This window comes from Plectropomus leopardus, chromosome 6, assembly GCF_008729295.1.
Source record: "Plectropomus leopardus isolate mb chromosome 6, YSFRI_Pleo_2.0, whole genome shotgun sequence".
NCBI lineage: Eukaryota > Metazoa > Chordata > Actinopteri > Perciformes > Serranidae > Plectropomus > Plectropomus leopardus.
Window position 1 is genome coordinate 21670294 of NC_056468.1, and position 13322 is coordinate 21683615.

The 13322-nt window shown below is 39.8% G+C and overlaps 1 protein-coding gene across 1 annotated transcript in view; it reads left to right on the forward strand.

The window, feature by feature from the left end:
• ccser1 (coiled-coil serine-rich protein 1) overlaps positions 1 to 13322 on the forward strand; it is a 156079-nt gene that overhangs the window by 2549 nt on the left and 140208 nt on the right. Inside the window, exons 2-4 of the mRNA XM_042488761.1 lie at positions 4585 to 5599; positions 6921 to 7338; positions 11246 to 11430. Of these exons, the coding sequence (XP_042344695.1) occupies positions 4610 to 5599; positions 6921 to 7338; positions 11246 to 11430 (1593 nt within the window). The 5' untranslated portion in view covers positions 4585 to 4609. The remainder of the gene's footprint in view (positions 1 to 4584; positions 5600 to 6920; positions 7339 to 11245; positions 11431 to 13322) is intronic.

Genomic DNA, 13322 nt, shown 5'->3' on the forward strand with positions numbered 1-13322 from the left:
TGGTTTAAAATGTGTCCTCTCTAGCTCAAGATAGGTTGTTGTTTTGACCACACGTCCTGGCTTGCATTGTCAAGGCTGACAGTTGTGCTATGCTATACCGCACATGCATCACAGAAGCTAGGCGATATGTTGATCTAACATAGATTAAGTGATGATAGATTTGTTATTATCTGGAAATCTGCTTAATGTTACGTGGTTGGTTACTTGTATGTAGTTTGTGTTTCCTGGCATTTTAATTTAATTTTCTCTGAATGCTGTACCAAGTGAAGCAATTAAAGCAATTCCCCTCCAGGCAAAAACAAATAATTAACCTTACTTTGGCAGAGCCACATTTGTGTAAAGTAACCAAGATACCATATCAGTCAGAAGGAAACTGTGAAAGCTTGTATTAAGCATATTGTTTTCTGTGGTCACTCAGCACTTATACACAGCAGTATATTGTTCCATTACATGTGGCAAAGGAATCTGGTTTGTATGTTATGTGTGGTTATTATCTCTGTGAAAAAGATCCCATGAAGAACCTGTTTTATAGGAAACACCCAGTTATTCACACCCCATACACACCTTTCTTTCTTTCAAACAGACTGATAAACGTGTATTAGTTTAAAAGTGCACTGAGATGGGAATTTGGACCCATACATGGCTGCAGAGTGTGGTGATAAGACAATGCAAACTACACAGCAGTGCAGGAATAAAAGGCAAACTTAAGATGGTTTATCTGGCACATTGGCATTGAGCAGTGAATTTGCTGTATCTTTATGGCTATTAACAATAACTTATAAAATAGCTTATAAAAGTTAGTATTCAGGCAAAAGTTGTTCTGATGCAACTGCAAAGCCTTTACACCAATTTTAAATTAATTAGCATTTTGTCATCAATACTAGCAGCATTACTTTGGTGATCATTTAATCATTTTGGCTCAGTGTGAATGCGGACAGTTACTTGAAAATGCAACTACTGAAATATTCAGAAACTGAAGCACTCCAGAAGCCTGTTGGTATCTTTAAAGCTTAGAAATGTATTAGTCTAGTCCACTCTGAATATGCTTGATTTATTTCAGTCAGTTCCTAAATCCACATGCAAATGGAAGTCAAACATGCGGCAAATCAAATTGAGTTTGCTCTCCGCTTTGTTATTTACCACAGCAGCATTATCACTAACTGCAGAGAGCAAAGGGAAGAGGAACTGATATGAGGTGAACTGCTGCTTTTCTAATACAGGTACTCTCACTTCTTACGCAGTGGCCGAAAAGTGAGGAAGTAAGCACCAGTGCAGTTCTACCTCTCTACGTCCTCTTTTTGTAAAGACCTTAAAGATATACCATGCAGAATGTTCACACAAAAACAATGTATACATACAGAAGCAATTCCTCTGTTATCACTTACGCCATGTATTTTTCTGTTTTCTTCTTTTCTTGTGTGCATGTATCCCGACAGCACACAGGTGTGGTTGGATCTTCGTAAAAAAAGGTACCAACTAAACATTTGCACATGAAGTTGATTAGTCAATTAAACATTGCTACCCTCACTAGTCTGTACATGAAGTACTCATCAGTTAAGCGTATTATTAAAATAATCATTATTTTATGCAATCACCCAGTGAAAATGCCGTTGTAATAATCAGGCATTATTCCTAAAGAATGTTTTTTCAAATAAATGTAATTTGGTAATTTGCTGGGGTTTTTTTGTAGCATAATATGTAATGCTCGTAATGCGAAGGGCCACACATTTCAGCTGCATTTGAAGTACAGTTTCGCTGTTGCCTCATAGCAAGGAGGTCCTGGGTTCAAGCCCCGGCCGACCCAGGCTTTTCTGTGTGGAGTTTGCATGTTCTCCCTGTGTCTCCATGGGTTCTGTCCGGGCACTCCGGTTTCTCCCACCACCGTCAAAAACACGTAAATTAGTTTAATATATCTGTCTTTGCTTCTGACCAGGGCAGAAGTTAACGCTTGTTTTTGCAAATTGCAAATACAACAAGGCAAAACGCCAAATGAAAGTAAATTTGTAATAAAAAGCAAAAGTGTTTGGATTTTACTTGACTTTTTTCTGGTGAACGGATTTACAAACAGTAACCGACTATTCTGTATATTGTACCTTTAAGTGGAGTGATTTTTTTTATTATGCTGGTGAGAAGTGCTCCAGTGGGTCACATTTCCCTAATGCCAAGTACAAATATGTCCATTAACAGTTGGTCAGTTTAAGTAATGTGAGGGTTTATCTGTCGAACACATACAAGACTAGAAACTTATAAGCCAACAATTCACAGAGTTTTCTTATTTCCCCTGACTGTGAGAGGTGTGCTCAATCTGTTTTAATCTCTGTCCAGTTAGTTGGAGGATGTTTTCCTCGTCTTAATGAGCCAGGTCAGACTGCATGACCTGGTCAAATGGCTGTGTGGTTGTGATAAGTAACAATTGAACTGCTGGCTCATTTGAAAAAAGGAAGTCTCAAATGTGTTTCAAAAGTGTTGGACAATGCTGCTAACCTGCAGTGTGTTTTGACTCACAAAGGCAGCTTTAAAGCGAGGGCAGACAGAGATAAGTGTAAAAACATTTTTTATGTTTGTGTGTAATCCATTCCATTGTTTACGGTATCATTACTATAAATGTAATTTTGTCTTCTCTGTCTTTGACAGTATTTATTGACCTTTTTATATGTCACGCTGAGGCAACTTGGAAGGAAAATAAGAACGGCATCACTGTGTATTTACAACTTGATCAAATTTACTTTCAAGGAGGTGACACACTCATAAGCCACCTCAGTAAAGGGTGTTAATGTAATCTTATTACACTGAGATCGAAAACAAAATGCTTCAGTAGCTCATACAGAGGCAGCAACTTCAAAAATACGAGGACAACATAGTCACTGTTCGGCTAATTAATTGCAAAAAAAATGAAAATGTGAGTATTTACTGAAATGAATGTCTCCCTTTAATCTGTGACTCAAAGCTTGAAAACTTTAGTCAATTATTACAAGCAGTGAGAAAGTAGCCCTGCTTTGACTGCGCTTAACAACAGGCTTGCTAATTTGTAAAATGCATAAAGAGTTTTGTAAGTGAAGATTACATGAGGCACTGTGTTGTAGCCTACGCTCTCAAGTGGGTGCAGCTGAGGCTGTTTTAATATTCTTAATGTATTTTAGCCACAGGCGTCTTGTAATAGCTTTCCTATGTTCAGTTTTCTATTTAGTTTTGGATATTTTGTCTGAGAGGATAATCTTTAAAAAGGGTCCTCACGTTTCTTTGTGTTGTCCTATCTGAAATAAGTCAGTAAATGTTTTAGGTAAAACATACACAACATGCTTGGGTACACAAAGTGCAGAATCAGTACTTACTATATATGAGTAGTGAACACTTCTGCAAACACTTAAAATATACTCTGCAGGATTTTCCTTTAAAAACAATATATAGACCCACACAGAAATAATCCCTCATGACTCACTAGTGGTGCATTTAATTTTTCTGCAGGGACTGTGCCTGTGTTTTCTTAATTTATTCTTATTTTCTGTGTTCGGGACATTTGTGGGCGTGTACCTCCACAGCACTCAGGTGAGGTCAGGACTTTATAAAAAGGTAGTGACCAGGTGCCAGATCCTAAGCAGCAGGAATCCAAGAGACGCTGTGCCAAAAAACGCAAATAGTGAGGCAAAAAGCCAAATGACAGTGAAGCTGGGCTTAGCTTTTACTTTGACTGTCAATGGCGAGCTTGTTTGCAAACAGTTACCGACAATCTTGCAGATAAACGTTAATTCTAATATGTAGCATGTTAAAGAGATTTCAACCCTTCTGCTCTCATACCGGCTGTAATTACATGCGTGTACAAACTTTAAATCTGATTGAGACCAAACAAGAACTGATCCTTGGGGCATAAGCTCTGTGTGCCTGACAAAAATATACGTTTGTTTCAGACCACGTCATTATAAACGTAAAATAATAAAAACAACTATAAGCAGTGATGTCTTCTTTTTTATTTGAATATGTCAGATGGCAGGGAGGTTTAGGGTTAAAAAATACTAGTTGACTGGATGACAAATTCAGCTTCTCTTTCTGTGACCTTTCACATCCTTTGTGCTTTTCATGTACAGATGTACCAGACATGGGACTGCACCTCAGCCAGGAATCTTTTATATGTTAGGTATTTTCAGAGTTGATAACCATGTAATACCTATGTGAAAAATGGAAATTAGTTTATGTTTTGCTTTCTAAAATGTTATGACAGTTGCATTCTGAAATGATTTCATCATAGAAACTTCCCAGAGGAGACAGTCTAGCAACAACATGGTAAAAAACACACAGAAGCATCTACAGCAGCAACTTGTTTTGACTCATTTAGTGTGAGAGAAGTGATCTGTTAATGTGAGATTTCTCACCTCAAACAGTCTGTACACTAAAGCTTCTCATAGTTGTTTATTAAGATTTATATTTACGGATGGTTGGTTATGGGTCCAGCATTTGCTTGGGTTGGTAAGTGAATATGAACAATACATTAGAGTGCGTGCATGCTCAAAGTTGTGAAAGTCACAATAACTGAGTGCCTTGCCAATTCCAGCAACTGATTTAAAAATGTTGTGTTTTTTGTTCCCTCAGAGTGCCCCACTGCCTCAACTTCTAGATGGGTGAATCAGGCTCCCGCCGTTCCACACTGGTGTCCCGCCTGCCAATCTTCCGCCGCAGCAGCAGTAAAAGGCAGGACTCTCTTCCCTCCTCTCCGTCTTCAGGTGGACAGGGTAATGGGGTCCACACCTCCTCTCCCTCCAGCACCAACTCCAGTTCTGGCAGTACGGGGAAACGCCGGAGCCTTTTCCGCACTCCATCTCTCAGTTTCTCTGCTAAACGAAATAGTGATCCACGTGTTCAGCCTATCAACCTCAACCTCACACCCCCGCTGACACAGAGCACTGACGCAAATGGAAATAACCAGCAGACGATAACGACGTCAACGTCAACGGGATTCAGTGAAGGTGGTGGGCGCCCAAAGTCGCGCCACTCATTTGGGTTTGGCAGCCATAAGCAAAAGAAAATCACACGCTCTCAGACAGAGGATTTTGAAAAAGCTTCTTCTTCCTCCTCCACAGCCAATCGAAATGTGTTTATAAACTGTATCAGTGGCTCAGGGGCCAATGAGGGCGACGACTCTGGGTTCCTCGATGACTACAGTGGGGGCAGTAATAACAATAAACGGTCGTCGCGGAAGAAACAGCTACTGCCCAAATCTTTCTCTGCTCACCACCGCTTCTCCCGCACCTCTGATCACCACAGACCTCCAGAAGTGAATCTGGAACCTCCGAGCTCCACAACCGTAACTCCGGGAACAGGAGGGCTCACCCCGGGGTCGTGGCCAGGCGAGCTGCTCGGTGCCGGCGGTGAGAGCTCACTACAGTCCCCTATGATATCAGAGGACCGAACCACAGCCATCACTCCTTCAGAGTTCATCCCCATCACGGAGGACTCTGTATCTGAGGTGGACGCTCTGCCAGCTCCCAGTCCTGGATCTGGTTTAACCCCAGGACTGGCCTCTGTGCCTGGGCTGGCTATTGATGCAGCTCCACCTGAACCTTCATGTGTTCCAGAGAGCTTCAGTGTCGCTGTCTCTACCTCCCAGGTAGTGTGCTCGATTTACACTATTTTCTCTGTCTTTCTGAATCATGTATGAAATAAATCTTTGGAAATAAATGTGTTAATCAGTATAGAAAAATAGTTAGCTTCATGTTAAAAAGTGGTGTGTTATCATACAGGGTTCCCACAGTCATGGAGAACCTGGAAAGGTCATGGAATTTCTTATTTTACAGGCCTGAAAAACTCATGGAATTAGTAAAAATAACTGAAAGTTTAATAAATGCCAGTGAATTTTGTTGCGTGTAATGAAGTTTAATCGTTATAGTAATTTTCCAGGGATAACTACATTACAATCCATGTATTTCAATATAACGGCAAATTGCTCGGTTCTTTCCATGATTAGTAGCCAAGTTTTTCCTATAAGACAGGCTGCCTGAATATGTGATGCAGTGTGGCGGCCTTTGTTATGGGGAGCAAGACTCCTCCGTGTGTGTGTGTGTGTGTGTGTGTATCTGTGTCTGTATTTGTAGAAAAGTACCGTAAACAAGCTGGGAAGGGCCGCAGACACAGTGAAGCACATGCTTGTCATAAAGAAAAATTTTACAATGGGTCCTTGAAAAGTCATGAAAAAGTTTTGAATTTTGTCCATGAAAATGTGTGGGCAACCTGATTATTGTACAGCAGAATGAACGTCATGATCCAAATGTAACCTTATGACAAGCGTGCTACATTATTCCAACAATAACTCTTTCTGCTTGTAAACATACAAACCAGAAACTGTTTTTTTAAAAAGATTGCACCATTATTGTTTTGAAGAATGGACTACACAACCACAGGTGCCCTTGGATGTCAAGAACAAAATCCATAAAGGAGGAGTATTTATGACCACTGTGGGGAATCTGTGAAATGTGGCATAAAAATTGAGCACTGGGCATGAAAAGTCCTTTTATTGAAAGAGCAAAGGCATGACAAAGAAAACCCACGTGTGTCTGAAAACTGCCCTCCACATTTCCCACCTTTGTGCTTACAACTTTTCCTCCTTCAAAGAATTTATTGTATTTTAGTTCCTGGTAGTGATGGGGACTCCAGAAAGGAAACCATGAACTCAGTGCAACAGCTGCAAAGACAAAGTTCTGTACTTTGAATAGTACATTAGGCCATTGAATAGTAAATACTGTGTGACTGTGCTATCAGAACATGCACATTTTGCTGCCGGAGGACACAAATATCCACCGTCTATAGCGTGTGAAAGTGCTCTGTAAAGTTTATGCCTCATTGGAGTACACAGATGTTCTTGAGTGTTACATTTTAAAACTGTAAAAACTGAACTGTTTTTACACATACTCAATGAAATCTCCTCTCCTCAGGTTTTCTTCACTCCGGCCCAGTCCAGTGCTGAAAAACCTTTACTCCCCGACACCAGCACAGCAAACAACACAGACTATGAGACTGCCATTTCCCTCTCGGAGCCTGAGACAGCTGTACCCTGCCTACCTCTGCGGGAACAATCACTGGAAGAGAGGAAGGAGAGGGAGGAAGAGAGAGAGGAAGCGAGGCATGAGGTGGCAGCCGCGGAGAGGAAGAAGATGGTGGAGGAGCGGAAGGCAGGTTACCACACAGAGACCACAAGTGAGAGCGAGGCATGTGTGGTACGCAGTGAGGGTTGTCACTCTAACCCAGAGCAGTCAGAAAGGAGGCCGAGAAACACGCGCTCCATTCAAGAAAGAGGAAGCTTCTGTGGCTGCCACGAACCGAGGTCCTCTCATCTGAGGAAACCACATGCAGGTATGAAACGCTCAAATGAAATGTTCAAACACTTGCGGGTAAATCACAGAATTACACACACACACACACACACACACACACACACACACACACACACACACACACACAAAAACACTCCACAATGGTTAGTACAGTTTGTTTAGACTTGTGTGAATGCAGTCTATTGAGCCCTGTTGTGGACCAAACAACCAAATCGAGATCACCTGAAAAGGAGGGTGTCAGTCTACCTCCCAGTGGACACTCGTCTGGTTAGTTTCTGGTCTAAAAACAAATCAACCAACCACAGGATTTTATGATGGCAGGCAAGTGATCTTATCAAAGGCTAAACCGCTAACATCTGCTGAACGTCAAGCATGTCCATGATCTTGTTTTTGATCTGTAAACAGCTATATCGGATTTATGCAGGCCTTTTTGATAATCATAGTAACACTTAAGCATGTTAGCACGGGTATTTTCCCGGATAAAAAGCTGTTAAAACTGCTGTGCTTGTTTTCAACTCTAAGTACTTTGTCAGTTCATTAAGCCCATAAAAAGTGTGTAACTACAATAGCACCGTAAAAAGCCTTAGTCATAACTGTACAAGACGCCTCCTTTTTGTCCTGTTTTTACCTGTTTGTCATTATTTACAACATGTGGTCAGTTTGCAGTCCAATAATACTAATAATGCTTATAATCTGTTATTTTGTTGTGAGCTCTTTTTGGCAACAAAACATAAACACATCAGAAGCGTGACAGTACTGCATAAACTTCATATCAGTCACCAGATTTTGAAATCCCCACGTTGATCCTAATGATACAGGACAAAGATATTTTTTGGGGCGTTTTTTGCCCTTAATTGATAATTGAGGATAGCATATGCTTTCTTTGGTGACTTAAATGTCTGTACATGCATTTTGTTCTGCTCGTTTTGTGTTAGACAAACTAACACATTGACAAACTAACTTCCTGTTAGTATATAATCTCTATTATCAATGATTCATCAAAACATTCATTGGGTGGTTGAAGAGATTCTGTGCTTCTGCTCCTTCAGTGTTTGGTTTTATTACTTCCTTATGCATGACTCAACACGGGAGCAAGAGTGAGCAACATAGCCAGTAAAAATCTTTCATTACAAAGCTTCCTGAAAAGATTTCCCCAAGAAACTGATAAGTTGTGGTGAAGAAAGTACTTCCATACTCAAGTCTTTTCCAGCTTGTTTCCACATGAGTGAAAACTACTGGATGACTATGGACAACATCATGTTTTCCCAACTTCCAAATTCTTTGGTAAATATGAATTCCGATAAAACTGAGAGTGTTTCCAAACATAACAAATGTTCCAAGACATTTTACAGCTTTGAAAACTGATTTGAAACTCTCGTAGCTGTCACTCCAAGCAGTAACTCAGCCAGTAAATCTGAAATGATGACCTTAGTTTAATAAATCATTGTCAGTTGTGGGTTGACGGTAGTCAAACAGTGTCTGTCATACTGACAATTTATTCTTTAACCAAGGATGATTTGTTACTATCCTCCTCACTTCTTTCTCAGCTGTTGTAATGTATTGCAGAGGAGGTTTCTCAAGGCTTCTCTGGTAACAAAAACGAATAATTTCTCTCCAAATCTGAAACCCAACTCTAGGTTTTCCAGCACTTGTTTACTTCATGTCAGACTTTGATCAGACACTGAAAAACATGAATTACTGCCTGGGTTTATTACCCTTTCAGGGATAGAGATAGATCATTTAAACTCATAAGGAGTGTTGACAAATTTAGGGTTTCACTATGACTAACTAACCGTGTAATTAGGAATCAGAGTTTAGTTGCTGTAACTGATAATTGCCTTTTGCCGATACTGAAATGCCAATTTGTTAATGCTCTGCTTGAAGTTGAAACTGTGACAGTGTTAATAAGAGATGTGCAAACTAATGAATATCATCAAGACCAATCATGATCAAAACATTATCGTCAGAGTAGTCACCAAAATAATTAGAATTATTATTAGGATATTCATACACAATCCAGCACAGATACTGCTCTAGGAAGTATTTGAGTTATAGTTGACGGACTCAGTTTGACACATTGTCATCTTTCTGTTATATAAGAAACTCAGAAAACTGACTGATGTAATTGTGCAATGTGTGCAGTTGTGCATTTTAAAATTGGTGTGATTGTCGGATCATTTGTCAGCAACCATTTATTGCAGTATCAATGGCCTGTTACACACACACACACACACACACATACACACACACACACGCAATGTATTACAATTCATGCTTGCAGGAAAAATGCTGAATATTGATTTGCACTTGGTAAATGTTTAGCTTCCGGGCAGTGAGAACTACACACAGACTACAGTAAAAACAGAGTGAGCTTCTCTGTTGGGCTCCAACAAAACCGAATTTGTGTCACAGGAAGGGTTGGGCTTCTTTCTTCTCTGCTCTGATCAGCAACACCTGTTTGCTGTCAGTGCAGCTCTGTCTCTCATGCTCATTGAACCACACACTTGCTACACACACAGTACTCACTGAGCTACACTCTTGTGACAATAGTCATCATTCTCAACCTTTGTGTGTTTTTCTCCAAGGCGCAAAGGATGTTCTTTTGTGTTTCCACTCGTATATTGTGTATACTGACCACCATTTCAGCTATGAAGTAAACAAGCCTGCATGTGCCTGTCTTTGCATGTTGCACAAAATACTGAACCCTAAATATCTCCCGGTGGTTTTACCTGTTTGAATGTATATCACTTCTGATGAGCAGGTGGCACCTTGGATGGCAGCCTAAACCAGCAGTGTATGACTGTGTCTGTGAATGGTGCTTGTGTTGTAAAGCACTTTGAGTTGCTGCCATGACGAGCAAAGTGCTAAATAAATGCAAACCAGTACAGTAAATAAAAAGAGAGAATGAATGGATCATAAAGAATAATATTATCTAATCACAGCAAACAATGAAACTGCATTAATTAATTTTCAGGTACACTGTACAAAGTGAATTATAAATATGAATATGAATTGCGTAAAAGTTATTATAAATAATTTTGATGCTTTAAAACAAGCATGTGACACATTTTGACTCCGCCCCTCAAAGAATCAGCATCAGCAGTTGTTAAAATTCAAACAATACAAAGCCCTATAGTCACAGGCCTCTGATTGTGGGACTGTGTATCTATTTTCCTGTCTGATTGAAATGGTCTGAGTCTGTGGTAAAGTGGTTGGAGACACAAGGAGACATGGTAATCATGGGGCTTCTTCAGTGTTTTGTTGCTCAGTGTGAAGCCAAAAAACTGCAAATGTCCATTCACTTCTTTTCAGTGTGTGATTTCACAAGAACAAAGACAAGACATGGATACATACACGTGTGTGTGTGTGTGTGTGTGTGTGTGTGTGTGTGTGTGAGAGAGAGAGAGAGAGAGAGAGAGAGAGAGAGAGAGTGTTGTCATTAAGTGCTGTTTATAAAAAATGTGTTATAACCTTTCCCTCAATGAGATGACGTGGCATTGTTTGTTTTGAAAACTGAGCTGTTAAAACAAGCCTCTTTTTGTTTGAGTAAAAAAGTGTTGCCCCTGAAAGCTCACATTCATTCTCTAGTTTTATTGTTACACTGCAAGCTTGTTGTAGGTGCTCGGAAAAAAAACTTGATTATTAAAAAACTGACAGAAATACCATTTGACCAAAAGCAATATGGCCACAGAGCTTCATAAGGAGAAGATTTAACTTCATTAAAATGCTGAATAAGTAAGCTGCTTTGTCATTACGTTTTATGAAAACAACCTTATTTCCTAGAGGATATTGGGCTTCCTGTTACCAATTGGAAATATTAATAAAAAGATGATTATGTCTGTGCTTGTGGAAATTACAACAGTTTCACCTTTATTCTTTCGTCTATCTGACTTTCTGCCCTCTTGTTACTTCTTTCTTTCCTCCAGCCTCTCTGTGTAGCAGTGTCAGCCCCTATCATGAGGTGATGCGGATGGAAAGGCGCCTTCGCTCCTCGTCTGAGGGGGCTGGTGGGCCTCGTATCCATGGAAACCACAGAGATGCCCCTGGCATGGAAGGATGTGGTCTGCTCAAACACAGGAACAACTCCTCATCATCCAAACTGGGAAGTCTGGTAGGTCTGGAGCTGTGTGTGTGGTTTTATCGGTTAGTGCAAGCCCCTAGATTATATCATAAATAAATACGAGTGCCTTTGAAGTTAATCATATAAAAATAATTTACAGACTTTGGGTCATGCTCTGTTATCATTATATAACACTTTAGCAGACACAAGTGTGTGTGTATGAAACATACAGTGTAGTGTATGTTTAACAGTTTACATTCTAATTAAGATCTTTAGGGTAAAGCATAACTAGACCCAGACACACACATGCAATTAGTGGCACTAAATAACGGAGTATTTGCCACTTCCTCTTCTGTATATACTCGCTGGAAGGCAGGGCAAGTTCATTTGCATAGAACATTTTCAGGCTCAGACGCAAGTAAAAGTACTTTACATATGGCAGAGAAATGCACTGGAACATCATTTTAAATCACAACAATGAGGAAAATAAATTCAGTTAGTACAAAAAGTATAAAAACAGGCAAAACTGACCAAATTAGAATACACTGCAGTGCAGTTACAGGGCAGCAATAAATTGCCACAAATTTAAAAAAAGGAACTAAAAGTACATTACGGAAAATGAATATGTCCCTGAACTTGAAAACAAGACAGACAGAAATAAAAGCGCTTTATATCTAAACCAATGGTTTCTTAATTCTGAAATGATTAGAATTATGCATTTTAAAAGTTTACATGCATGGCACTAGGGTTGGGTACTGAACCAATACCTGTACTTGTACTTGGAATTCAGTACTGTTAAGCTGGGAAAACACTTTGCAAATTGAGCCCGTTTTAAAAATGTTGTTTAATTCCAGCTCCCACTGTACAAGTTAATCATCTGCAATGTGAAGCCAAAGCTCGAAAGTTATGCGCTTAACCAGTCGTTAAGTCGTGACCTGAGTGCTCACACTGTATGTGTAAAATAGACAATTAAATGGTTCGTCGGCTCCTGCAGGCTGTTTTGGTTTCTGACAGGTGTAAATAAAGATTTGTTTGAAAGCCCTAGGCCTGTGGGCAGGTACACGTTTGTTTGCTTGTTTCACAGTAATATCGAAAAAGGTGTCCCAAAATGAGCTTAAAAGTCCATCTCTGCACATATGGTTCTCTCTGAGTTAGCACTGAACAGTGTGTACTGTGAGGTGATGTGTGGAGCAGAAGAGTGACACAAGTACTGCATATTGTTATTTATACAATAACTGTATAAGGGGAAATGTGTAAAATAACACACAGATATTTAATATTTCCACAATCTTGAATCCAATTTCACTTCTGCCCTTAGCAAGTTTTTTAATTGCTATGCACTCTTAACTCAACAACGCTGCATATCCAGGGACTGGGAAACTCACCTCCGGATTATCAAATTGCTAGTGCATCATTACAGGAAGAGCCCTGGGGATGAAAAGAGCGGATGTAATTGGCCACAACTGTAACCAGCTGCTAACATACTCCTTTACAATATACAGCATGATAGGATATCCCTTCTAATCTCCCCCAGTACCCATGCCTTTAGCCATGAAAATACCAAAAGTCTTCCAGCACGCCCAGAGTAAACGCAGACGCAGTGTGCAACTTTGATGCACAAAAATAGTGCTTTGTATTTTCACTTACTTTGAGTTAAAAACTACAAACCACATATTTGCTTAAAATGTTAATTTTGAAATTAATTGTGCCTGTTTACATTTAGAGCAAGGGCAAAAGTAGTCTGTATGTGGTGTTTGTAGGTCCTGGTTATCTCAGAAACTAATTTTCAGATGTACTTGTTATTTAATGTAATGCAAATTGAGCTAATTGAGAACTTGCACATTAAATGATGATCTAAAGTGCTGTATTGACTTGGCCTAACAAAACAGCACCTCAAGTCTTAATTTGCCGCTCAGTACAGATATTTAACAGCTCAAGTCAAG